General features: G+C 42.9%; 1 protein-coding gene across 1 annotated transcript in view; it reads left to right on the forward strand.

Moving 5' to 3' along the window:
- syn3 (synapsin III) overlaps positions 1 to 26,908 on the forward strand; it is a 256,167-nt gene that overhangs the window by 37,609 nt on the left and 191,650 nt on the right. The window contains exon 2 of the mRNA XM_080190986.1: positions 9,732 to 10,293. Within this exon, the coding sequence (XP_080047112.1) occupies positions 9,980 to 10,293 (314 nt within the window). The 5' untranslated portion in view covers positions 9,732 to 9,979. The remainder of the gene's footprint in view (positions 1 to 9,731; positions 10,294 to 26,908) is intronic.

Here is a 26,908-nt window from a genome sequence, read left to right on the forward strand (position 1 = left end):
TTAGCTGGGGAGTTTTACACTGAGCCATAGCTCAACGTGTGCTCGTGGCTATCAAATAGGTGGACAGCAAAGCAACCTTCTCTGAACAGAGACACAAATCTTTGTCTTGTTGCTCTTGCTGATTAATTGCTGCTCGTTGTCACAGACCTGCCATCATTCACACTGATAGATTGTATTAAGTGTGTAGTGTACTAGGGATTATTCAGGGGATGCAGAGAAGGATGTGTGATCCATAGAGTATAAACATTCCCATATTCTAGCACATCATTATAGTGAATATGAGTGTGATCAGCAAATTTACAGTCTGAAAAACTTGGCAATTAAAACTCTTGAAAACAAATTCATGAATCTCTTAGGAAGATGGCATAGCTTTTTCTTCCTTGTAAATCACCCACGCAATCTTTATGAAATATTTATATTTCACATCCCACAGTGGATGTCATTTCAAACAACATCTACATAACTTGTCTATAATTGCATGTGTGGTTGCCAATTCCCAGATGAATGCCTGTCTCCACTGCCCTGCCCCATGTTCTCATCATTGATTATCTGACATGTCCATGAGGCACTGCCTCTCTCTGTGCCAGAAGGAAAATAATTCTTCACTACCCAATTTTCCTCATGTCCCATATTTGGAAGACTAGCAAACAAATGTGCTCTCTGAGCTTTTTTAAAGACCCTTTGCCCCTCTGATATTTCTTCTGGGATGATCACAGCAGTGACCTGTAGTTTACTCATTAATTTCTGGATTATTAGCAGCATTGTTCTAGTCTGGACTTCTCCCTTTTGAAGAACAGGATTGAAACTCTCCATATTCACTCGCAGTTCAAATGTAACTTTCCTAGCAACAAAGCTATTAACCAATATTTATTTATTTATTAGTCACAAGTAGGCTTACATTAACAAGCAATGAAGTTACTGTGAAAATCACCTAGTCGCCACAATCTGGCGCCTGTTTGGATACACTGAGGGAGAATTTAACATGGCCAATGCACCTAATCAACGCATCTTTTGGACAATGGGAGGAAACGCATGCAGACATGGGGAGAACATGCAGATTCCTTACAGAGACTGACTCAAGCCAGGAATTGAACTCAGCTCCCTAGTGCTGTGAAGCAGCAGTGCTACCGTATTTAAATACAGGTGAAATGACAGTCTTAGGCCATCATTTCTCTCCAGTTAGGACATAGTACCCAGAAAAAATCTTATCCTAAAATGTAACTGTTGGATTTCTTCATTTTTATGTGTGTTTCTCCGGCATAATAATATAAGAGAGGAGAAGGCGGAGAGACTATGAACGTTCATACTACTTGGTGGGTGGCAGAACCATGTAAATATATCTGAAGTCAATCTGCAGCCTGGTTTATGTACAGTGCTGTCTTTAAATGAATGCAGTCCCATTAAATTGTGTGTGGCCACACATAGCATTTATTTCTAAAAGGACAAGGACTGTATGGTAGCATTCGACTGTGTGTGGTCGTATCCATGCAGCTTAGTCAGAATATTGTTTATGTATTCAAGTGATGACATTACTATGGTTACTCAGCTATTACCTTTCTAATATATTTGAAGTCCCTTTAGACAGTCTGTTCAATGTAACTCTATTTAAGTAAGAGTTGTATTATTGAAACACAAGAGAATTAATATATTACAATAATCAGCATCAGTTAACGAGGAACAATTCAGAATTCTTCATGAGGATTTTAAAAAATGATAGTTTCTAATTTTTCCTTTTCTGATCTTTTATAATCTACAGCTACAAAGCAGAATGAGGCTGAACCAATAGCAATCCCACCTAGGTTTATTCCCTGTAGCTCCACATCCTTAGCCTGATAGTCCCTCTTACCTATGCATCCAGGGACACTAAGGAATAATTTAGCATGGCCAATGCAGCTAACCCACACATCTCTGGACTGTGGGAAGAAACCGGAGTGCCCAGAGGAAACTCATGCAGACACAGGGAAAATGTACAAACTCCACACAGGCAGTGACTCAAACTGGAAAATGAACCTGGGTCCCTGGAGCTGTGAGGTAGCAGTGTTAACCACTGTGCCCCCATGCCGCCCATTTCTGAAAAAAACGGAAACTCTCCATTTTGAAGGCCGAGCAGCCACAATATACAGCTTGCATTCCAGCAAGTGAGATGGAAAGAAAAATAATCCCCTGGAGAGTGTGAAAGATCCACCTCCTTTTGGCTTTACACTATCCTTTGAAAATGTTTCTGAATGACACATGAAAATGCAATTACCTGTTCTAAAACAATGACTGCAGAGGCATGAACTGATCAAATGTCTCTGGAATATGCAGCCATCAGAATACTTTACATGTTTGTGTTATGAAACAAGGTGAGGTCAGAATGCTGTGTTAATGCCACTGGGGATTAACTTGTCATGCACCACTTACTGGGATCTTATGGTCCCGCCATCATCTATGGGGTTTCCTATTGACTGCACCCCTTGCCACTGGGAAACCCACGGCAGGCGTCTACTTTCGACAGGAACATAAGATCCCACCATTGTAAATGACAGCAAGATTTTGATAACTGTAAAAGCTGCTTGCCCCTTTCTCTCTCTTTGAAATATTGTGCCAGGGTTTGCAAAGTAACCATTCTGAGAAGAGAAATCTAATACAAACTGATCTTTTGGGAAGCCAACTGAACAAAATGTCTGTAACATGGAATCACTGCATTAAGAGCAGCCAAAGATTAGCTAACTGTATAATCCTTTGATTTATCTTCACAAACTGTAAAACATCCTCAAGCCATTTCCTTTTCTATCATCTGTACTAGTGCGTGAGCAGGCCCAGGCATATGACATATATGGTTGCGATTTACCTCTTTTTTTTAGTTCAGCGAAATAGTTTCAATAAACTTACCTTTGTTCTTTGCTTAACATAAGGAAACCGGTCTAATTGTTTACAATCTGAAACTGTAAATAATGAGACTCCTGCAGTATTGCTAAAAGGACATTCTCTCTAAATTCACAAAAACATTATGGTCATATCTAGAGTGGTAGAATAGGAGAACCACCTACTCATTCACTTATCAGGTGTCCTCCTTGAGGATAAATTTTCCTGCCCTGTCTGTAGTGAGAATCGCTACCAGCAGGATGGAAAATTTGATGGACGATTTAAAGATCAAATAACGATTTAACGATTTTAAAGAAAGTAAGTTTGTGGACGACACAAAGATTGCTGGACTTGTGGATAGTGATGAACATTGTCAGAGAATACAGCAGGATATAGGCTGGAAAATTGGGTGGAGAAATGGCAGATGGAATTTAATCCAGATGAATGCGAAGTGATGCATTTCGGTAGATCTAATGTAGGGGGGAGCTATACAATAAATGGCAGAACCATCAGGAGTATAGACACACAGAGGGACCTGGGAGTGCAAGTTCACAGATCCCTAAAGGTGGCAGCACAGGTGGAGACGGTGGTGAAGAAAGCATATGGCATGCTTGCCTTTATTGGACGGGACATAGAGTATAAAAGTTGGCATGTGATGTTACAGCTATATAGAACGTTGGTTAGGCCAGATTTGGAATACTGCGTCCAGTTCTGGTCGCCACACTACCAGAAGGACATGGAGGCTTTGGAGAGAGTACAGAAAAGGTTTACCAGGATGTTGCCTGGTATGGAGGGTCTTAGCTATGAGGAAAGATTGGGCAAACTGGGGTTGTTCTCCCTGGAAAGACAGAGGATGAGGGGTGACCTAATAGAGGTGTATAAAATTATGAAGGGCATAGATAGAGTGAACAGTGGGAAGCTTTTTCCCAGGTTGGAGGTGACAAACACAAGGGGTCACAAGTTCAAGGTGAGGGGGGCAAGGTTCAACAGAGATGTCAGGGGGACATATTTTACACAGAGGGTGGTGGGGGCCTGGAATGCACTGCCAAGCAAAGTGGTCGAGGTGGACACGCTGGGATCATTTAAGATTTATCTAGATAGCCACATGAACAGACTGGGAATAGAGGGATACAAATGAATGGTCTAGTCCCATGAATGAATAAAAAAAATACTGTATAAGAGAGCAGTTTGAAATTGGTTTCGAATGTTTAAGAAAGGGTGGGTTTCCAGGCTCATCCCCCATGAATTAGTTTGGACAGGTTACACAGAATCCGGAACAAAGTTGTGATATAGCTGGACAGTATCACTTATTGGGAAGCCGCTGGCCTTCTACAGTTACACAGTTATTGCATTCGCCGTTATTGAAATGTTCCATCTTCTTTCTAGGTTGAAACAACCAAGTTAATGTCAAGACCTTGCCTGCTAATCAGTTTCCATTTGATAAACAAAACTCTCTGCTGTGATAATTTTCACTTCAAAGGTTGCAATGTCTTTTTTAAATACCAAGTTTCACCCTGCTTGCTTTAACCTGAGTGAATCCACACGCTAAAACTCTGGTTCAACCCAGAATGTAAAACTAAATAAAAGGGCCTTTAATTTGGGACGCATGATTACTTTCTCTATGTCTGACTAAGTTGTGCACTTTATAGCTAACTTCCACTCAATTTTCCATGTATAGAATCAATATGAAGAGTTCAGCATCAGGCTTAGTAACACTGAAGGTGCTTTCATTAAGTTGCCTTCATTTTTATAATGCATTTGAACAAAAGGAGTTGGCAATCAGTTAATGGTATGATTTGGCAGTGTTTAATGAAATCCTTGGGGTTTTTTCATTTAATATAAATTTTATTGACCGTAAGTTTCTATTGACTACAGAACCATTCAGCCACATAATTGGGAATGGAGTATTGCATTTGCAGCTTCTCAGTAACAGAGAAATCAAGCCAAAGAAAGAAAGGATTTTCATTTATATTGATCCTTGCATATATCCAAGGCCACTCAAAGCACTTTACAGGCATTTAGTCATTTTTCAATTCCATTTGGAATTGTTCTGTGGGTAAGTGTGGCAGCCAATTTCCAAACAGCAAGGCCCCCTCAGACAGTCATGTCCGTTACTTATGCCTGGGCCAATCATCCAACAGAATTAATTGTTTTTCAATCTGAGCTACATTTTTAAAGTCCAGACTATTGGCTGACTAAAACCTTCTCTGTGATTGGGATTGATTTTTGTTTTGCACAGTGTATTATGGGACCTGATGACTTTGGATGCCATTCACAATGGGGTGGAGGTGTGTTCTATGGAACAAGTGGGCATTATGTTGCTGCCCCTCAAATCCACAAAGGGCACCCCAGAAAATAGTACCCCCCCCCCATTCCTCACATCCTTTTGAAGAAATTTTTACAAAGTGACCCATCTAATCTCACCAGACTATCCATGCCAATGATATGATGGCACAGGCAATGTATTATTGGGATCGGTTGGCTTGTGAACAAGTCCGGTTGACCCATAATTATTTATTTAAGTATGGTGGACGATGAGTTCAGGGTGGGTGGGATGCTGGAGGGGGTTGGCATATTATTATTTGAGTTCTTATTTAAGTGCTCCCCCTCCCCCGCTGAAAACACCTAATGGGGGAAGGTAAAATGCAGCACATTGTTTCATGAAGAAAGTGAATCGATAATGTCATTGCCAACTTTAGTTAATGTAATGGGATTATTTAATTTAGATTTCCCTCTTTGGACAGCTCTCAAACCTGTAGCTACACTGTGACTTCTGCCTGACAGCCCCAGTGTGAGGCCCTGACAGAAGGCCTGCAGTGAGTGGTTGCTTGAGCCATGAAAATAACCACATCAAGAAGAGTAAGTCAGATAGATCCCTGCAGAGGAGAAGCCACACATTCTCCGAAATCCTACAGGCATTCTGGCACACTCCTGCTGTCAGGAATTGGCTGCCAGTGCACTGACGGCTCACAGAATAAGCCAGAACTGTATACAAATTTAACACAGATAAAATCTCTACATTGCAGGAGGAGGCCATTCGGCCCATCAAATCTGCACTGACAAAAATCCCACCCAGGTCCTATCCCTGCTTGGTTACCCTGCTAATCCCTCTAACCTATCTAATAATCCCGGGACACTAAGGGTTAATTTAACATGTCCAATCAACCTAGCCTGCACATCTTTGGACTATGGGAGGAAACTGGAGCACCCGGAGGAAACCCAGTTTTAAGAATGTGCAAACTCCACGCAGACAGTGACCCAAGTTGGGAATTGAACCCGGGTCCCTGGAGCTGTGAGGCAGCAGTGCTAACCACTGTGCCACTGGGCCGCCCCAATTGTGAGTTTCCCTTCCATTAAAAGAAACAATGCCAAGGGCAGAAGGCTTCAAAGTCAGGAGCATCCTTGAAATCTGCCTTGGGATTCACTTAGAGGCCAGAAGAGGGGGTGTTGTGTTGAAATGGGGCTCATGTACAGACTTGTGTTTGTGTCTTATCCTGAACTCCTGAAGTCAGTGATGCCACAGTAAATGAACTGATCCACTTTTATAAGGAGCCAGACAGTTGCTTCCCAGTGCTGGCTAGTAGGGCTGCCAGAGCATATTGCAGTAGCTGGCCTCCATTGCTTCTGCCACCAACCTCCCAACTCTATTGGGTGTACAAAATACACTCATAGTGGCACAAGCTTCAAGCAGTGAATACTCTAGATGTATGCTGTATCTGTGGTAAGAATAAACAGCAGAATGCTAGTCATCTGCTGAATGGATGAATACCACATTCATTTATTTTCCCTGTAGTAGTCACTCCTTGTATTTCTTGGCTTCCTGGACAAATGGCCAGACAGTGAAAGCTTGTTTCAGAGCACCAGGCAGGTAGAGGGATCCAGGAAGTAGGCTTGCAGGAGCTCAGTCCCTGAACTTGAACAACAGATTCGAGATTCTTGCTGCCTGTGTGGATGAGAATGGGTAACGCAGGGAGGATGAGCAAACTCACCACGACACCATGGTACAGGGACCCGTTCGAGTGGGGGGAGAAAAAAGAAATGTAGTCCTAATTGGGGATAGATAGTTAGGGGCATTGACACTGTTCTCTGTTACCAGGATTGAGAATCCCGAAGGTGTGTTGCCTGCCTGGTGTTTGGGTTCGTGATATCTCATCTGGGCTGCAAAGGAACTTGGAGTGGGAGGATAAAGACCCAGTTGTCACTGATGCACATAGGTACCAATGACTTAGGTAGAACAGGGACAAAGGTTCTGCTAAGGGAGTATGAACAGCAAGGAGCTAAATTAAAAAGCAGAACCAAAAAGGTAGCAATCTCTGGATTACTACCTGAGCCATGAGCTAATTGGCACAGGGTTGATAAGATTAAAGAGCTAAATGTGTAGCTCAAAGATTGGTGTGGGAGGAATGGGTTTGAATTCATGGGACACTGGCACCAGTATTGGGGAAGAAGGGATCTGTTCCGATGGGACAGTCTTCATCTGAATCATGCTAGGACCAGAGTCCTGGCAAATCGTATAACTAGGGCTTTAAGCTAAATAACGAGGGGGAGGATTCATTTGTATGGAGCACTAGAAGATCAAAGTTAAAGGAGAGGGTAGAAGTGCAGGTTATTGGAGTTGAGGGCTCAGGAGAGGTTAGTAAATTCCAGACCACGTAATAGAACAGAGAGTATAGAAGATGGCAGGAATCTAACCACAGACAGAGCAAAAAATGTGATAAGTTTGAGAAGAGAGGTGGTTAATGCAAGAGTGAGGGTGTTGTTCCTAAATGCACGCAGTAAACGAAACAAGGTAAATGAGCTTGTTGCGCTTATTGAAATTGGCCAGTATGATGTTGTGGGCATCACAGAGACATGACTGCAAGGGGATCAGGGGTTGAGATCTAAATATCCAAGGATATGTGTCCTATCGAAAGGACAGGCAGATGGGCAAAGATTGCAGAGTTGCATTGTTAGTAAGGAATGAGATTAAATTGATAGCAAGAAATGAAATAGGATCAGAAGGCATAGAATCTCTGTGGATAGAGTTGAGGAATTGCAAAGGCAAAAAGACACTGATGGGGGTTGTGTACAGGCCCGCTAGCAGTAGGCAGGATGTGGGGCAGGAAATAAATCAGGAGATAGAAAAGACATATAAAAAAGGCAATATTACAATAATCATGGGGGACTTCAACATGCAGGTGCATTGGGAAAATCAGGTAGGTAATGGATCCCAAGAAAAGGAATTTGTGGAATGTCTAACAGATGGTTTTTTGGAGCAGCTTGTGACAGCTTATTAGGGAACAGGAAATTCTGGATTTGGTGATGTGTAATGAGGCAGACTTGATTAGGGAACTTAAGGTGAAGGAACCCTTAGGGAGTAGTGACCACAATATGACAGAATTTACCCTGCAGTTTGAGAGGGAGAAGCTGGAATCGGATGTAACGGGATTACAATTAAATAAAGGGAACTACAAAGGCATGAGGGAGGAGCTAGCCAGAGTTAATTAGAAAGGAAGCCTAGCAGGGAAGATAGTGGAACAGCAGTGGCAGGAGTTTTTGAGAGTTATTTGGGAGGCATAACAGAAATTCGTCCCTAGATACATGCTAAGCGGAGGACGAGGCATCCATGGCTGACAAAGGAAGGCAAGGGCAGCATAAAAGCAAAAGAAAAAGCATACAAAGTGGCAAGGATTAGTGGGAAGCCTTTAAAAATGAGCAGAGGATAAATAAAAGAGCAATAAGGGGGAAGAAGATGGAATATGAGTGTAAGCTAGTTTGTGATGTAAAAGAAGATAGGAAGAGCTTTTTCATTATATAAATGGTAAGAGAAAGGCAAAAATAACCATTGGACCACTGAAAAGTGAGGCTGGAGAAGTAATAATAGGAAACAAAACAATGGCAGAGGAACTGAATAGTTCCTCTAGTTGAAACTATAACTAGAGGGCACAGTCTCAAAATAAGGCAAAGCAGATTTAGAACGGAGTTGAGGAGGAACTCCTTCACACAAAGGGTTGTGAATCAGTGGAATTCCCTACCCGGTGAAGCAGTTGAGGCTACTTCATTGAATGTTTTTAAGGCAAGAATAGATAAATTTTTGAACAGTAGAGGAATTAAGGGTTATGATGAGCGGAAGAGGGGGTGGGAGGATAGACACTGGCATCAGTATTGGGGAAGAAAGGATCTGTTCCGATGGGACAGTCTTCATCTGAATCTTATTGAAACTTACAGGATACTGTGAGGCCTGGATAGAGTGGATGTGGAGAGGATGTTTCCACTAGTAGGAAAACCCGAGGGCACAACCTCAAACTAAAGAGATAATCCTTTAAAACAGAGATGAGGAAGAATTTCTTCAGCCAGAGGTCGGTGAATCTATGCTGCAGAAGGCTGTGGAGGCCAGGTCATTGAGTGTCTTTAAGACAGAGATAGATAGGTTCTTGATTAATAAAGGGATCAGGGGTTATGGGGAAAAGGCAGGAGAATGGGGATGAGAAGAATATCAGCCATGTTTGAATGGTGGAGCAGATTTGATGGGCCAAGTGGCCTAATTCTGATCCAATGTCTTCTGGTCTTATGGTTCACCCCACCACTTGGGCCACAGGGAGGGAGAAAGGTGTTTCATTTTTTTCTGGCCTGACCCCACATTGTCATGATGGGATATTTGATGTCAACAATTCGCCATGATGGTAGTAGTAGCCATGTACCTTTTGTAGTTATGGCATTGACAGTCTTTACAATATTAGTTGAATCTGGCAATATTACATTTCCCCTTGATAGTTAATTTGAACTTCATTGTATCCAGAGCTAGGGCCAACATTACTGATTAACAGTTAACATTGTTGGGTTGGTTCGTCAGTGCCAGTAAATCCTGTCTCACTGATTGACGTGAAATGTCTTGATCTCCACAGGATAGATACCTGGGAGTGTCACAGAGAAGATTCCAATCCAACAGCTGACCGTTTGTCTTCAGGGGCCTTCAGGTTCCGACATCTACCTGCTAGCTACAACTTCCCTGTATCCAACTAACTATAAAGAAATCAAGAACAACCACCAAGATACTTCGGAGTTTGAAACCTGCTGGGTTTCCATCGTAGACGTATTGAACTCTTGACCTCTCACCCAGATCCTCAGAAAACTCTTTGCATTTCTCAGGAAGATGAATTACTTACGGAGACGCCTCTCAGACAGCAGTTTTGTGGCCAATTTACCAAACGGTTACATGATGGACTTGCAGCGTCCCGACAGTTCGACCAGTTCGCCGGTGTCCCCTGCCACTGAGCGGCGCCAGCCGCCGGCTCCCTCTGCAGGCTCCGCTATCCTCAGCTCTATCTCCAACGCGGTCAAGCAGACAACGGCAGCAGCTGCCGGACTAGTGGAACAAACGGGCACTGCACCCCCGGCTGGACCCACTGTCCCTGTCGTACGCAAGCCGAAGATCCTCTTGGTGATAGACGACCCACACACTGACTGGTAGGTGTTTGTTGGCATGGTTCATTGTTGGGTTAGTGATTGGTACAGAAAGGTTTTGGCTGGAAGGGAGATACTGCAGGCACTGGGTTAGATCCCATCTTTTAATATTCTGAATTTGTGGGTTTGATTTTATGATAGAGGGGTGGTGGTGTGGGGGAAGTGATTGAAATTGGACCAGTAAGCCATATTATCTCAGACGTATCGTTCTGGGTGGAATTTACAAGCATTTCTGCTCTTTAAGAGCACCTCCCATTCTATTCACAGGTTAATACATTTTCTCTTTTGTGTGGTGTTACATGTTTGCCTTTTTTTTGCTCATTGGATCTCAGCAGAGTTACTTTATGTCCAAAAACAAAATACTGTCAATGCTGGAAATGTGAAATAAAAACAGAAAATGCCCAAAAGCCCCAGCAGGTTAAGCAGCATCTGTGGAGAGAAACAAAGTTAATGTTTCCGGTCGATGATCTTTTGTTATGTATGCTTGCCCATGAGCCCAGACCTGTAAAAGCATTAACTTAGCAGGGACAAAAATGCAGCATTGATTGTATGACAGAGTGTTGATTGGATTTCCGTAGAGGATACTGGAAGGTCAAGTCAGGAAATATCCTGACCTGGCAGTCTCATCTGCTTTAAAAAGGGGATTTTCACTTCATGGAGGTGGGTGGGGGAGGGGGGAGGAAGAAGATGAAGTCAGGCCCGCTACCTGAGAAAGGATATACTGGCACCGGAGGGGGCACAGAGCAGATTCACTAGGTTGATTCCGGAGTTGAGAGGGTTGACTTAAGAGGAGGGACTGAGTAGACGGGGGCTATACTCACTGGAATTGAGAAGAATGAGGGGAGACCTTATAGAAACATATAAGACGATGAAGGGAATAGATAAGATAGAAGCAGGGAGTTGTTTCCACTGGCAGGTGAAACCAAAACTAGAGGACATGGCCTCAGAATAAGGGAGAACAGGTTTAGGACTGAGTTGAGGAGGAACTTCTTCACTCAAAGTATTGTGAATCTGCGGAATTCCCTGCCCAGTGAAGCAGTTGAGGATACCTCATTGAACGTTTTAAGGCAAGGATAGATAAATCTTTGAACTGTAAAGGAATTAAGGGTTATGGTGAGCAGGCAGGTAAGTGGAGCTGAGTCCATGAACAGATCAGCCATGATCTTATTGAATGGCAGAACAGGCTGAAAGATCCAGATGGCCTACTCCTGCTCCTAGTTCTGATGTTCTTATGTACTTCCAGAGGCAGCCCTGAGGGAGCTATGGAGGCGAGCAGATGGCAAGGCTTGCAGGGAAATCTGAAACATTGGCCTAGTTTTAATGATGCATGTTAGGCCTTTAAACCCTCTGCCCATCCACCCCTATAATTCCTCATGACCTCTCATATGCCCCATGCTCCTCGTATTTCCTGTGCCCATATGTGCTCCCCCTGTCCTCTTCATGCTCCCTTATATTCACCTGCTCCCTCATACATCCCATGCTCACTGATAGATTTGCATGCTCTCTCTTACTCTCCATGCCTCCTCCATGACCTCTCGTATTCCCCATGTCCTCCATATATCTTGGATAACCCACTTACCCATTATTCACTGTGGGCATACCTCAGGATCCATATATTTGAAATGGAGATGAGGAAAATATTGAACCTTTAACAGTCTAGTAGATCCCTCACTCAAACACACTACTGAAAAAACTTAATCATAAAGCCATTAAAATGGAAATCCCCCAAATGATCAATCTGTGGTAAGAACATCTATTTTACTAATTGTATGATACACCCTTAAAACCTCCAATAAAAATGCAAACAGAGCCCCTTCTGAGTTCAGTGATTCTGGACCTTATGAAACTCAGCCAAGCTAAAAGTGGCATGGAGGCACAGTGGTTAGCACTGCTACCACACAATGCCAGGGACCTAGGTTCAATCCCTGGCTTGAGTCACTGTCTGTGTGGAGTCTGCATGTCCCCCCCCCGCTGCCGCGATGTCTGCAAGGGTTTCCTCTGGGTGCTCCAGTTTCCTCCCACAGTCCGAAAAACATGTTGGTTAGGTGCAAATTCTCCCTTAGTGTACCCAAATAGGTGCTGGAGTGTGTCGAGTAGGGGATTTGTGCAGTAACTTCACTGCAGTGTTAATGTTCACCGACTTGTGACACTAATAAATAAACTTTAAAAAAAACTTAAGCATTCATAACTGATGTATCTATAAGAACGAACCCTGGGAAATGTAAACAATGGAATCTCTTGAAATGTAAAGTTCAGACTTTTTTTTCTAAGCTACACCAGATGCCCGGTCAATTAAAGCAGTCCAAAGTTGTGTGGGTTAGGTTGATTGGCCATGCTAAAATTGCCCCTTAGTGTTCTGAGCTGTGTAGGCCAGAGGGATTAGCGGGTAAATGTGTAGGGGTATGGAGGTAGGGAATGGGTGGGATTGTGGTCGGTGCAGACTCGATGGGCCAGATGGCCTCTTTCTGCACTGTAGGGTTTCTGTGATTCTTCTATGATTTCTAACAGTTGGGGCTATATTTTTCTTGAGCAGAATTCTGCTGAAGATCTTTCTTCTTTTTGGGCATTGAAATGATTTGAGTTTATCACAGAGAGATCCTGATCATTGCAGTACAAACATATCACTTTTTGTAGTTCAAAGAAGAATTCCAGGAACAGGTGGCTGCCTTTCTTTGTGGTCCCTCACAGGGGCTGGAATCCCCCATGGTTTACACCACTTCTGAGTGACCATGAATCATGCCCACATACTGACTGAGCCTGATTCTACTAAATCTAACTGCCCACCCTATATAGAGTAGGCAAGAGTGGGAGGTGTGCATGCAGGTGAACTACCCACACCCTTATCCTGCAGTGACAAAAAAATGCTGGACATAGGAATGGAGACTGGAATCCCAACTTGTCTGCCATTATTAAACAGTTGCTAAGTTGGCTCAACTCAGCAAAATTCCAGGTGTGTGTGTGTGTGTGTGTGTGTGTGTGTGTGTGTGTGTGTGTGTGTGTGTGTGTGGCCATTCAGGAGACCATGGCCCAGAATTTTGGCCCAGGTTGGGTGAACTGAGGCAGGAAATTTCCCATCCCAGCAAATCTGGCCTTTAAAAGTGTCCACTCACAGTCGGAATTTTTAAGAGGTGACTTCAGAGCTAATGTGCAGGCTACTGGGTGCGAAGGCGGGCTGGGTGCAAGATCTGCCTCTGTACCCCAGAACTGTATTTAAAACAAAAATCATTCCCCCATCGCTCACCCCTCACTCCCTACACCCCTTTTGTCCTATCCATGCCAACCTATCCATGGCCAACAATTATGATCCCCCTTATGCCCTATGCCAACTCACCCACCCTATGACCCTTATACCTCCATGCCAATTTACTCATCCTGCTGGCCCCCATATCCACTATGGCAACCCATGTCCCCCACTCACCATCCATTGTTCTTACTTCTTCCATGCCAACTTACCAACTATCCTTAGACAGTTCCTTGACAGCTTTGACACTTCCTGGATAACTTTGATACCTTGACAGTTCTTCAACAGCTGTTCAGTTCTTAACAGTGCCCTGACAGGGAATTTAAGGAGTCATCAAATTTCCTTTCAGAGTTTCACTTTGGTTCAGAGCCATACTCTGGACGTAACAGGAATGAGTGAGTGGGACAAATACTGCGTTAACTCCCAATTCAATTGAATATTGAAAATGAATAATATAATAATCATAATTGATAATATAAGAAAAGTGAAAAATACATTGAAAGGAAGAAAGATAACTTTATTGAAAGGAGAAAGCACTATATATATATCTGAAGAAAAGAAAAAAGACAGATTTTTCTAAAGCATAATCAATGACTCCAATGTGGTAACTGCTCTTTACAAGTGCCTGGCCTGTCTTTATTCTGCTGTTCTTCACAGTGCAATGTTTCTTGTGGACTATATTCTTGCTTGAGATAATTTTTCAAAGGGTCAGCTTGTTGTATAATGCAGTACTGTTCAGGTCAAAATTCACTTACATAAACAAATTAACCTTCAGGATAGAAACATTGAGGTGTTATTTTTGAACTGGCCAAACCGTGTTTATTACTGAAAAGGCTTGTTCAATAGAAAATAGGATGCTTAGCAAACACAAAATGATCCGAGTATTCTACTATCTTTTTGTCTGTCTCTTTAAGAAAAGCATTCCATCACCTTTCAGAAACATGTGCTTTAAGTGTTCCAGACATGTGAAGGGAGATTATTGGCTTTGCATTTGCCCATTCATCAAAGCAGTGACTCTCGTCCACCAAACTTAGGGTGTGAATCCTTGTGTAGCAAGTGATAAGGCTGCTTTATACATACCCACACTAGTATACTTCTCAACAAGGCCCACTAGATAACTTCTGTGCATTCAAAGGCAGGTTTCCAGTACGCCAAGAAACTGAGAGATGTTGAAAACAAAAAGCTTGACTGCATCATAAAATTTACTTTCTTAATTTCCCCAATATCAACGAAAGAGTGCAGCAGGATCTTTGTGTCTGGTGTGACACACCTTTCTCTGTGCCTCTCTACTAAATTATCCTGAAGGGTACGAAAATGCAGTCAGTGCAACTTCTGTCACTAATGAGTTGTTTTTATTGATTGCTCTCCCATCTTCTGAAAGGTAGCCGTTGGTTAATAGCAGAAGAAAACTAGAGTCTCATGCAAGGGTCATTGAAGACTTCTTCAAGAGTGTCTTGCAGTGTCAGCATTTGTCTTGAGAGAGAAAATATGTCCATCAAAATCAACAGAGTTCTGTCCCGCATTGGTCCAAGAGAATTGTGTGCGGTCATATTCTAGCAATTTAGAGTATGGTAGTCGAGATCAATAAATCTGCAGAAGTCAATGCAACCAGCCTAAATGTGGAAGTACTTATAAATTTTCACATTGAAGTGCTCAAAGTCAATCGGAAGCTGCTGTCTGTAGACAGTTATGAATTATGCCAGCACTAAACCAATACTAAAGATACGTTTCCTCCGTTCGACTTGTAGTTTACACCATATATTGTTTTTTTCCCATGATTGTAGCACTGCCACAATTAGAATTGGTATCTGCATAAAACCCAACCAGCCCCAGCCAGCATTGATTTTCCACGCCCTCCTCACCCCCTGCAGGCCAGCCTCGATAGCCCTCCCTCCCTCCCTCTCCCAGCGATCCCACTTGCAGAGTTGCAGCAAGTCCTCCCACCATTAATCGCCTTGCCCCCTTGGCACTGCCTGGTGCCTGGTGCCCGGTGCCAAGGTGCCCAGTGAACATTGCCAGTTTGCCCCACTCTGGCACTGCCTAAGGGGCACCTACCTTATTTCTACCTCCTGGAAGGGTGGGGGGTCTTAATGGCCTCTGATTCCTCCAGCAGGGTTGGGTGCCTGTTCCCTGTTAGTGGGGAGCAGTCGTAAATGCTGCTGGAGGGAACTACTTCAAGTGGTGGGGTGGAGACACTAACGGGCCTGGAGAGTTCCATCCCGGACCCACTAATCATATGGAAATGTCAATTAGAATGATGTTTCCATATGATAATCACATCCGTGTCAATTTCCAGAGTGGAGTATGATGAGGCCAAAAAACTTACCTTGGGAGACATGCAGAGACCGTGACGCTCTGTGTGATTCCTCAAAATGGCCACCGCTAATGTCACCCGACCCTGCTGCACCACTAAAGAACTGCAGTGGACTGGAAGACTTGCCCCCTTAGACTTCCGATTTCAGATTTTTCACTGAATTCAAATTTCACTATCTGCCATGGTGGGAACCCAGGTCCCCAGGGCACTACCGTGGCTCACTGCACTACCAGTCCACTAGGACTACAAGACTGTTAGTCCAGTGACTATAACATTACACCACACCCTCCTCTTACTACTGGACTCTGAACTGCTAGTCCAGTGACCATATTCCGACTTTATAGCCTTCCCCTACTGACCTGTTATATTTCCCCACAGTTCAAATCAATAACAGGACTGAATTTTCCTGATGATAACGTTTCCCAGCCTGCTACCTATGGAGTCACTGTATCTCCACCAATGTCAAGAGCCCCACCGCCTATTGGTGCTTCGTGGAGATACTTTTGTTTTGAAGCCATTAGTTGAATATGATGTGACGGTGATTTATTGCAAAGATAATTACTGTTGGAACAGTATGATTGCACAGAGCTCCTCTGGGCTCTCTCTGGAAACTCTGCTATACAAACACTGGAAGTTGTAGTCACAGATGATTACCATATTGCAGTTCCCAGGATGCAGATTTCCATAGAAACAAGAGCTGACAGAAGATATTAAAACAATTTTTCTTGTTTAGACCATACTCCTGGCAATTCCTTATGGGCCTCTGAAAAATGCATTTCATGAATTTCAGAACGATATAAGCTTGCATTAACCTGATTAAAATTTGAAAATAAATGACCTGCTACATTCCTACCAAATGGAACCAATCTGTTACCTATCACATCTGTAACCCAGGGAAAGCTCACTGCTTGGCTGAAGCCCTCACTTTGTCTAGATTTTACAGTATTTATGAATAATGATATATCATGTTGAGACATAAGCCAAAAGAAATATCAGTCTTTGATATAGAATCATAGAATGGGTACAGTGCAGAAGGAGACTATTCAGCTCATAGTGTCTGTTCTGGCTCTCTGCAAGAACCCAACTCACCTCACTCCCCTGCCTTTTCCTTGCAGCCCTATAATAAATGTTATCTCTTTAGATAATTATCCAATATTCTTCTGAAAGCTATAATTGAATTTACTTCCAGGACGCCTGCAGCATGGGCAGATCATGATACTAGTCAGCGTCTAATGCTGATTGCCGCAAGATTGACTATTCTGGATCTCACAGGTCCTGTTAACGCTGCCTCTTAATTACCTCTAGCTGACCATGTCAATAGCTGCACAAGCAGCCTCCATTGCTCTTATGGACCTCTATGAAACTTCTAAGTGAGGAACTGTTACAAAGTTGGTGGAAGCACTATGTTGTTGGATGAGTCCATAAAATGGTTTGAATCAGAAAACAGACCTTTGATTTGAGTGGTTTTTGAACACCTAGCAAATAGTTTTTGCTTATTTATTAGAGCTATGGTTGTTGTCCTCTTGACCTGCTGCACTGTTATAATCTAGGTCAGAAACTCCAACGTGTTTTATGAAGTCTGCCTGGATCTTAAGTTTTGCAATTTGAGCTTGGCTAGGGATAAGTATGAGATGTTTCATTTCTGGTATGATTCAAATGACCCACTCGGGAGCTTTTATCAAACCAAATTTATTTAAGAATACTGTTAACAAATAGAAATAACTTTTGCCAATTACAAACAAGAAACAAAACAACCATGATATTGTATAAAGCTATATGAAATGTTCCAACCAAACAAACATCCCTGTAAACAAACACCTGCCACAGGTTTCGCATAGAAAATAAGGATGCTTGTGTCATGCTGGAACTTGGTCCTTTGGTTGGAGAATTGAAACACTGACTTCCCAGCCTTGTAACTTTCAGCAAACTTTGAGGTAGAGATAATATCAATAGGTTTTCCCAGCAAACCACTTCAAGAGACAGAGACACTATAGATACTGGCTAGCAAACCACCAACAGAATAATTTTCACTCCAAGAAGGCAAGACGACTTGCTTCCAGCTAGCCAGCAGAATTTATAATACCAGGAGAGTGAGAGAGAAAATCTGTCTGCAACTTGAAAACCAGGACAGTTGCTGACTCTGACCCAAAACTGAAAGTGAATCCTTGGATTCCTCTGTGGAGGAACCACATGACTTTGACTTGTCAGTCATCTTCCCCTAACAATTCAAAAAAGTCATAAAATCCTTGACACTGTATGAAGCCCAGAGTAAAAATAAATAAAACCTCATTTAAACCATTGAAGCAGCAATAAAAAGGACTTCTAACCAGGCAACTAATGCCACAATGAAAAAATACTTACAATGTACAGAGAACATGATTAAAAAAAAGCATTTCTTAAAGACACACTAGCGTCACAGTACAAACATAGAGCACAGGCAACAAAGAGAAGAAGCGATGTGCAGCAGGATGAGGAGGCAAACTCTTAATGGAAGTTGAGTCCACTAAGGGTATTCAGAAAGCACTTCTACACCCAGCTCGACCCAGGAGTAGTGTCTGAGACAACAAAGGTTTACCTCCTGCAACCAGATCCACTGCTGACCAGCAGAGCAAAGGAGGTGCTTGCATTAGCCAATAATGACACTACCTCTCTCAACTTCTGCACCTCACAGTTCTTCTTTAGTTGGAGGAATTTATGCTTCTTCAGTACTGGCTGTCGGATAAACACTCCGATTAATTGGTAAAAGTGGAGGAGTCAGGAGAGATAGTGGTGAGATAGAGCTGGGCATTAACAGAGTACATGCGCATTTTCAGATGATGTCACTGAAACTCTGGGAAACTGAAAGGTTTGGAGGTGGACAAATCACGTGGACTAGATGGACTACACCCCAGGTTCTAAAAGAGATAACTGAGGAAATTGTGGAGGCATTGGTCATGATCTTTCAGGAATCACTGGAGACAGGGAGAGCGCTTGATGACTGGAAAATAGCAAATATAACACCACTGTTTAAGAAGGAAGGAAGGCAGCAGATGGGAAATTATAGGCCAGTTAGCCTGACTTCGGTCATTGGCAAGATTTTAGAGTCCATTATTAAAGATGAGATCTCAGAGTACTCTGAAGTGCATTACAAAATAGGACTGAGTCAGCACGGCTTTGTCAAGGGGCAGTCATGTCTGACAAATTTGTTAGAGTTCTTTTGAGGAGGTAACAAGGAAGTTAGATAAAGGAGAACCAGTGGACGTGATTTATTTAAATTTCCAGAAGGCCTTTGACAAGATTCCGCATAGAAGACTGTTAAGTAAGTTAGGAGCTCAGGGTGTTAAGAGTAAGATCCTGGCATGGATAGAGGATTGGCTGACTGGCAGAAGGCAGAGAGTGGGGATAAAGGGGTCTTTCTCAGGATGGCAGCTGGTGACTAATGGTGTGCCTCAGTGATCAGTGCTGGGACCACAACTTTCCACAATACACATTAATGATTTGGAGGAAGGAACAGAAGGAACTGTTGCTAAGTTTGCAGATGATACAAAAATATATAGAGGGACAGATAGTATTGAGGAAGCAAGAAGGCTCCAGAAGGATTTGGACAGCTTAGGAGAGTGGGTAAAGAAGTGGCAAATGGAATACAGTATGGAAAAGTGTGAGATTATGCATTTTGGAAGGAGGAATGGAGTCATAGACTATTTTCTAAATGGGAAAATGCTTAGGAAATCAGACACACAAAGGGACTTGGGAGTCATTGTTCAAGATTCTCTTCAGGTTAACGCGCAGATTCAGTCGGCGGTTAGGAAGGCAAATGCAATGTTAGCATTAATGTAGAGAAGGCTAGAATACAAAAACAGGGATGTTTTTCTGAGGCTGTATAAGGCTCTGGTCCAACTCCATTTGGAGTATTGTGAGCTGTTTTGGGCCCATTATCTAAGGAGGGATGTTTTAGTCTTGGAAAGGATCCAGAAGAGGTACACAAGAATGATCCCTGGAATGAAGAGCTAGTTATATGAGGAATGGTTGAGGACTCTGTGTCTGTACTCATTGGAGTTTAGGAAGGATGAGAGAGGATCTTATTGAAACTTACATGATACTGTGAGGCCTGGATAGAGTGGACGTGAAGTAGGAAAAACTAGAATCAGAGGGCACAACCTCAGGCTAAAGGGATGACCATTTGAAACAGAGATGAGGAGGAATTTCTTCAGCCTATGAGTGGTGAATCTGTAGAACTCTTTGCTGCAGAAGGCTGTGGAGGTCAGGCCATTGAGTGTCTTTAAGACAGCGATTGATAGGTTCTTGATTAATAAGGGGATCGGGGTTATGGGGAAAAGGCAGGAGAACGGGGATGAGAAAAATATCAGCCATGATTGAATGGCAGAGCAGACTCAATGGGTTGAGTGGCCTAATTCTGCTCCTATGTCTTATAGTCTTATTGTCACCAAGGGAGAGAGGCAGCAGACAGGAAATTATAGGCCAATTAGCCTGACTTTGGTCATTGGCAAGATTTTAAAGTCCATTATTAAAGATGAAATCGCAGAGTACTCTGAAGTGCATGATAAATAGGACTGAGTCAGCATGGCTTTGTCAAGGGGAGGTCATGTCTGACAAGTCTGTTAAAGTTCTTTGAGGAGGTAACAAAGAAGTTAGATAAAGGAGAACCAGTGGATGTGATTTATTTAGATTTTCAGGCTTTTGACAAGGTTCTGCATAGAAGACAGTTAAGTAAGTTAAGAGCCTCCATTCCTCCTTCCAAAGTGCATAATCTCACACTTTCCCACATTGTGTTCCATCTGCCACTTTGCCCACTCTCCGAACCTGTCCAAGTCCTTCTTCAGCCCCGCCCCTCCACTTTCTTAATACTATATGTCCCTCTACATATCTTTGTATTTTCTGCAAACTTAGCAACAGTGCCTTCAGTTCCTTTCTCCAAATCGTTACTGTGTATCGTGAAAAGTTCTTGTCCCAGCACTGATCCCTGAGGCACAGTATTAGTCACCAGCTGCCATCCTGAGAAAGACCGCTTCATCCCCATTCTCTGCCTTGGTGAGGGAGAAATCAGGGATATGTTATTGGGGCGCATCAGAGAGAATGGTGCGGGAGCAGCAAGAGAAGCCGTTATTATTAATGCAGTGGTCCGGTTAGTTAGAAACCACTGAAACCAGGTGAGAACAGTCCCACCCAACGGATGATGGTAGAGACACGTTGGAAGAGGATGGAATGGTCAACTGTATCAAAGGGCACAGAGAGTTCAGTAAGGACACAGAGGGAAAGTTTACCTTTGTCATAGTCATTGAGAAGATGTCATTTGTGACTTTGATAAGAGCACTTTTGGTACTGTGGAATTTCAAATCACATATTGACATTTATCACAATTTCTTCATGTAACAACTCTTTACATACAAGGCAGATATTCTCCAGTTATATCTACTGTTAGTGAGAACAGATTGCTTAAAAATTTAAGAATTTTTTTCTTAACAAATTGGTCTTCCAGCCCTTCCCACCGGTGGAATCTAGTCCTGTGACGGTTTCCCCAGTGGCATAGCTGGTGGGCAACACAAATGACCATTGACCTGGGCGGAACTGAAAAATTGGAAATCTACTGTTGGGGGGTGGTGGGTGGGGCAGCGAAGATCCCAGCCCAGGAATGAAATGCCCTATTTAAAATAAGTTAAAAGGCTATGAGTTCTTTTAAAAATGTTGCAACTTATTTTTGCCTGTAGACAGAAATTTTAACATTCACTTAAATAGACTGAAGCTGAAGCTCAGAGTTACAAATCACATATTTAATGAGTAACTGAGCAAACTTTCTTCACAAATTCCACTTTATTCACTCATGTACAGGAACTGAAGTTGAATCCTAACAAAAATCTCACTGCAGGAATAAAATGCCAGAAGGTGGCGGTGTTCTTAATGTGTTTGCCAGGCATGTTTTCAGTCTGCTACAGAGCACAAGCAGCAGTCCTGTGCCTAGAACCTGGATCATATTCTCATTCTATTCCTAATACCAAGGTCACATGGCAAGTTCCTGGGATCATAGAAACCCTACAGTGCAGAAGGAGGCCATTTGGCCCAATGAGTCCACACCAACAACCCCACCTAAACTCCATCCTGTAACCCCACATATTTACCCCACTAATCCCTCTGACCTGTGCATCCTGGAACACTAAGGGGCAATTGAGCATGGCCAATCCACCTAACCCACACATCTTTGGACTATGGGAGGAAACTGGCGTATCTGGAGGAAGCCCATGCAGAAATGGGGAGAACATACAAACTCCGCACAGACAGTGACCCAGGAATTGAACGCAAGTCCCTGAAGCTGTCAGGCAGCAGTGCTAAACACTGTGCCACCGTGGACCCTGTCGCATGAGCCATCAGAGGAAATGAATCTGCCCAAAAATGACTTGTTTAATTGTTCTAAGCCATACAAGACTTAAGTTTATTTAAAGCTGCAGCAAAGACTCTCAGATGGTGAAGGCAGCTTATTCAAACAATCATAGTTATATGATAGAACAAAATAAATACTTTTAACAGTAAATAATCACTTTGTTCAGGAGCTGAAAGAAAGCTAGGGAAGAATCCATGTGTGGAGCAAAGTAGGTCTTTAAGGAACTATTTATTGCGTGTTTAATGGAGCAGTCTGTGCTTGTAATCAAAAAATCCTGGCTGGAGTGTATGTATTCCATGTGCTGTTGTAAAGCATGGACATATAAAAAAGCAGAACCTTTCCATTAGCTGCTACCAGCATAATTTAAAAACAGGAATAGGTCATTCTTTCCCTTAAACCCATTCTGCAAAGCTGATCTGCAGCTTAACTCTATTTATTCCTGATACCCATTCTGAACAAAAATTTACTGAAATCTGTCTTGAGAATTGAACTCGCCCAACACTGGAGGAGAATTCCAGATTTCTACCACACTTTGTATAAAAAATAATGCTTCCTGATTGTGCTCCTATCTGGCCCAGCGTTCAATTTAAGGTTATGTCCCCTTATTCTGGATTTGCTCACCAGTGGAAGTAGTTTTTCTGTATTATAGCAATTCAGGCAAAGGCCAGTTTCCTGTCACCAAACACTGTTTATTGTGCAGCAAGGAGAAAAACTGCACCCATGGCTTACAGCTAGACAGTCTACACCTCAGGACCTACAACGTTATCATTGTGCGCACCTTCACTCATTCAGTAAGCAAGCTAGTACTCCATGAAGCCTATGGGGAGGTCTATTGATAATCTGCCTTAACCTTCATAGTCATCATAACGTTCCTCCCCCACTTTGGTCTGTGTCTCTCCCAGCAACCCTAGTGCAAGAAGGTCCTTTCCGTCACATGGCTGTTGGTTTGTGGTACGTTTAAGGGGGGCTGGGTCAGGTGGTACAAACTCAACAGAGGAGCATTGCTGAGTTACTGTTGCAGGTCCATCCTCAGGTTCTGCTTCAGCCTGGAGGCCCACTTCTACTGTCTCCATCTCCGAGTCCAAACCTTCACTATCCAAGGGGCTAAAGTGGAGTCAGCTTTGAGCTGAGGGCTGGCACTGGCTGCTGCCATCCTCATGGCTAGTGTTGAGGCCCACTCAGGCATTAATTCCCTGGCTCTGAGATGGTCCAGGTGTTTCTCTTAAAGTTTTACCCTGAACTTTGACCTTGTAAGATACTGGTTCCATTTTCTCCATAACAATCTCAAGGACCTAACATGAGCCAGATCACTTATTGCAAAAGTTCTTTCTGTATTTGCAGAATTGTTATTTTCTTATTTGGTTTTCTTGTTGGCACTCCATCCTCCCTGCCACTTTTGGGAATAGCAGGCTTATTCTGTTACGAAGCCATTATCCCATTAATAGCACAGGAGCAACACCTGTTATGTGTGGTATGGCCCTGTAATCGAACAGAAATCTTGCCAGTTTAATCTCCATGGATGTTGCTGGTTGTTTTTTCATACTATATTTGAAGAACTGTGCGCAGTTCTGGTCACCTCACTACAAGAAAGATGTGGAAGCTATTGAAAGGGTGCAGAGGAGATTTACAAGGATGTTGCCTGGATTGGATGGCATGCCTTATGAGGATAGGTTGAGGGAGCTAGGTCTTTTCTCCCTGGAGAGACAAAGGTTGAGAGGTGACCTGATAGAGGTTTATAAGATGTTGAGAGGTATAGATAGGGAGGATTGTCGGAGGCTAATTCCCATGGCTGAAATGGTCGCTACGAGAGGACACAGGTTTAAGGTGCTGGGGAGCAGGTACAGAGGAGATGTCAGGGGTAAGTTTTTCACTCAGAGGGTGGTGAGTGAGTGGAATCGGCTGCCGTCAGTGGTGGTAGAGGCGAACTCGTTGGGGTCTTTTAAGAGACTTCTGGATGAGTACATGGTATTTAATGGGATTGAGAGTTATAGATAGGCCTGGTAGGTATGGATATGATTGGCGCAACTTGTGGACCAAAGGGCCTGTTTGTGCTGTAGTGTTCTATGTTCTATGAAGGATTAAACCCCCCATTCTGTCAGTCCATTTGAGAACAAGGGATAAGGTGCTGTTTGGAAGTGTCGAATTCCATTGAAGAACACAAAGATCTGGAAATCATCACAAGTAGAAGCCTTATCATTATTGGAAACTGGGAATTCCAGTATTCCATGTGTACTGAAGCTTTGCTGTAATTTCTCAATCGTGGCCTGAGATGTCTTGGAATCTATACAGTGCACCTCCAACCACTTGGAGTGTGCTTCCACCATGATTAAAAAGATGGAACATATAAAGGGCCTGCAATGTCCACATGTACATGCACCCATGGCCTGTCACTCCCATGGGTGTAGGCAAGCTGAAGGTGGAAGTTTTAGATCTTCCTGGCACAGGTCACATCGCTTTAACAAGTCTGTGATGTCAGAGTCAAGTCCAGGCCACCAGATGTAACTCCTAGCTAGCATTTTCATCTTTGATACTCCTGTATGATCATTATGTAATTCCACTAATATTAGAAGTTGTCCTGGGGGCAGAACAATTATTTGGGAGCCCCAAATGAATGATCCTGTCTTTGACACTAAGTTCAGCATTCTTAATGAGGTAGGGTTTCATCTCTTTGGAAGGTCATCCTTGGAATCCACCACATAGTATCATGTACCTTATTTTGGATAAGGTTGGATCATTTTGGGTCCAGGCCTTAATCAGCCTAGTTGATGCTGGCAAGGTCTCCAACCAGTTCAGCGTTACCACAGCCTCTTTCAATGCTGGTGAAGGAGCCAGGCTTGTAGGCAATGGAAGATGATTCAATGCATCAGTTATCTGGGTTTGAGGATGCTGTTCCAGGGGATATCCTTGGCCACTAATAACATGTTCAGCACTATATCCATTGCTTACAGTGCAGAAGAAGGCCATCCAACCCAAAGAATCTGCACCAACTCTCTGACAGAGCATCTCAACGCAGGCCCTGTTCCCAGCCCTAACAGAGCGGAAGCAATGGCGGGGATTGCCTTGTCCTCTTTAAAAAGCCCTGGTAAGGGTTTATAGTCAGTAACTACTAAAAAACACTGACCGTAGATGGAACTTTTTCACACAAAGTACGACGGCCAACTCTTCTTTCGCAATCTGAGAATACCTTCACTCTGATTGGGCCCTGGAGGTGTACACGATAGGCTTTTCTGCAACAGTGCCCTGTTATTATTACATGTTATCTCCGTTTTTCTTTGTTGGTAAGGTTTAAGTAGCTCTGAGATATTGTATTGCCACCCTTGCACCATCATCTTCTTCACTTGCAATAATACTGGATCACTTTCTGTTCACATTCTTGTTTGTTTACCAAGTCTCTATCGAGTGCAGTGCCAGCACTATCTCTTATGGGGCCTGCGGTGATGCTACTGTCTGTGGCAAGGCTAACTGGCTGAGCACATCCATATTTGATATTTCTGTCCTTGAAAATGCTGGAACACATAACAGTACATGCTAACAAGAAATGCCGCCTCTGCACCCCTGCAGAAGTAATTGATGACACCAGCTGATCTTCTCTTAATAAACCTAATAGCTTGTTTTCTTCAGGTAAAGGAAGAACAAATTTGTTGGCCACTAAACCTGAGAAAAATAATAAAAACATTAGCGCTGGAATTTCACTGCCTTGCCCAACACAGAATCAGAGCTGGAGAGGGCGGACAATGGAAATGTCCATTGACCTCAGGTGTGAATTTCTGCTCTCACTCGAACAAGGCTGTAAAATCCTGCCCCATGTCTCTCTCACACAGGTGTCAGAAATAAGGAAGTTAGAGTCCACTAAAAAAGTAAATGGATTTACAGATGTGCTCTTTGATTGTCTTTCAGGTATAGGTTGTTAAACATTGTGGCTGATTTTGGTTATCTGGTTTCTTAGATGCATGATGTAGATAGAAGATGTTATAATTCTTACGGAATTTTGGTTTGTTGATAGATTTGTGGTATTTCAATTTCTCAAACTCATTAATTAATTTGTTCCGAGAGAGAGCATTCTTCAGCCTTTCCCTCTTGTGAAGCCTGTTGCAAAAGTCTCCCTTCAGGATCTGCTCTGTTTTACCTCATCCAATGTGTATTTGCATGGGGGCTTGGGTGGGTCTGTGTGTGGCAGCCATTGTTTCAATATCCAGGGCATTTTGTATTTTAATGACTCTCTTAGACAATGATAGTTGTCTGGATTAGAAAATGATTCTTTTTTCATACTACATTGGAATGTGGCTGTACATTTTTTAAAAAGTTAACTGGGTTCACATTGCAGTGTTTGTATTGTGACTTGTGGCAGCCATCTTTAGTCAGTGTCTTTACCTGTTTTTCTAAAGTCCTTTTTAAACCGTTCAGTGTATATTTGGTTTGCTGGTGAAATTACAGATTGACCTCATTCAGTCACAATTCCTGCCATTGCAACAACCCTATTAGGTCACTTTATTGTGCTGTCACCATTCCTTGGGCTGAGGATCACCATTAAGGACCAATATGCATCGATGCTCTTGTCATCAAAATGATAACTAACCTTATTCATCTTGGTTTGGAGTAAACTTGGACCATGAATTAACTATTTATAAAAATGGCAACTTTATTGCATTGAATGCAGAATGGCCTCACCATCCCTAATTTTAATTATCAA

This window comes from Carcharhinus amblyrhynchos, chromosome 6 (assembly GCF_965287045.1).
Source record: "Carcharhinus amblyrhynchos chromosome 6, sCarAmb.v2.hapA, whole genome shotgun sequence".
NCBI classification, from domain to species: Eukaryota; Metazoa; Chordata; class Chondrichthyes; order Carcharhiniformes; family Carcharhinidae; genus Carcharhinus; species Carcharhinus amblyrhynchos.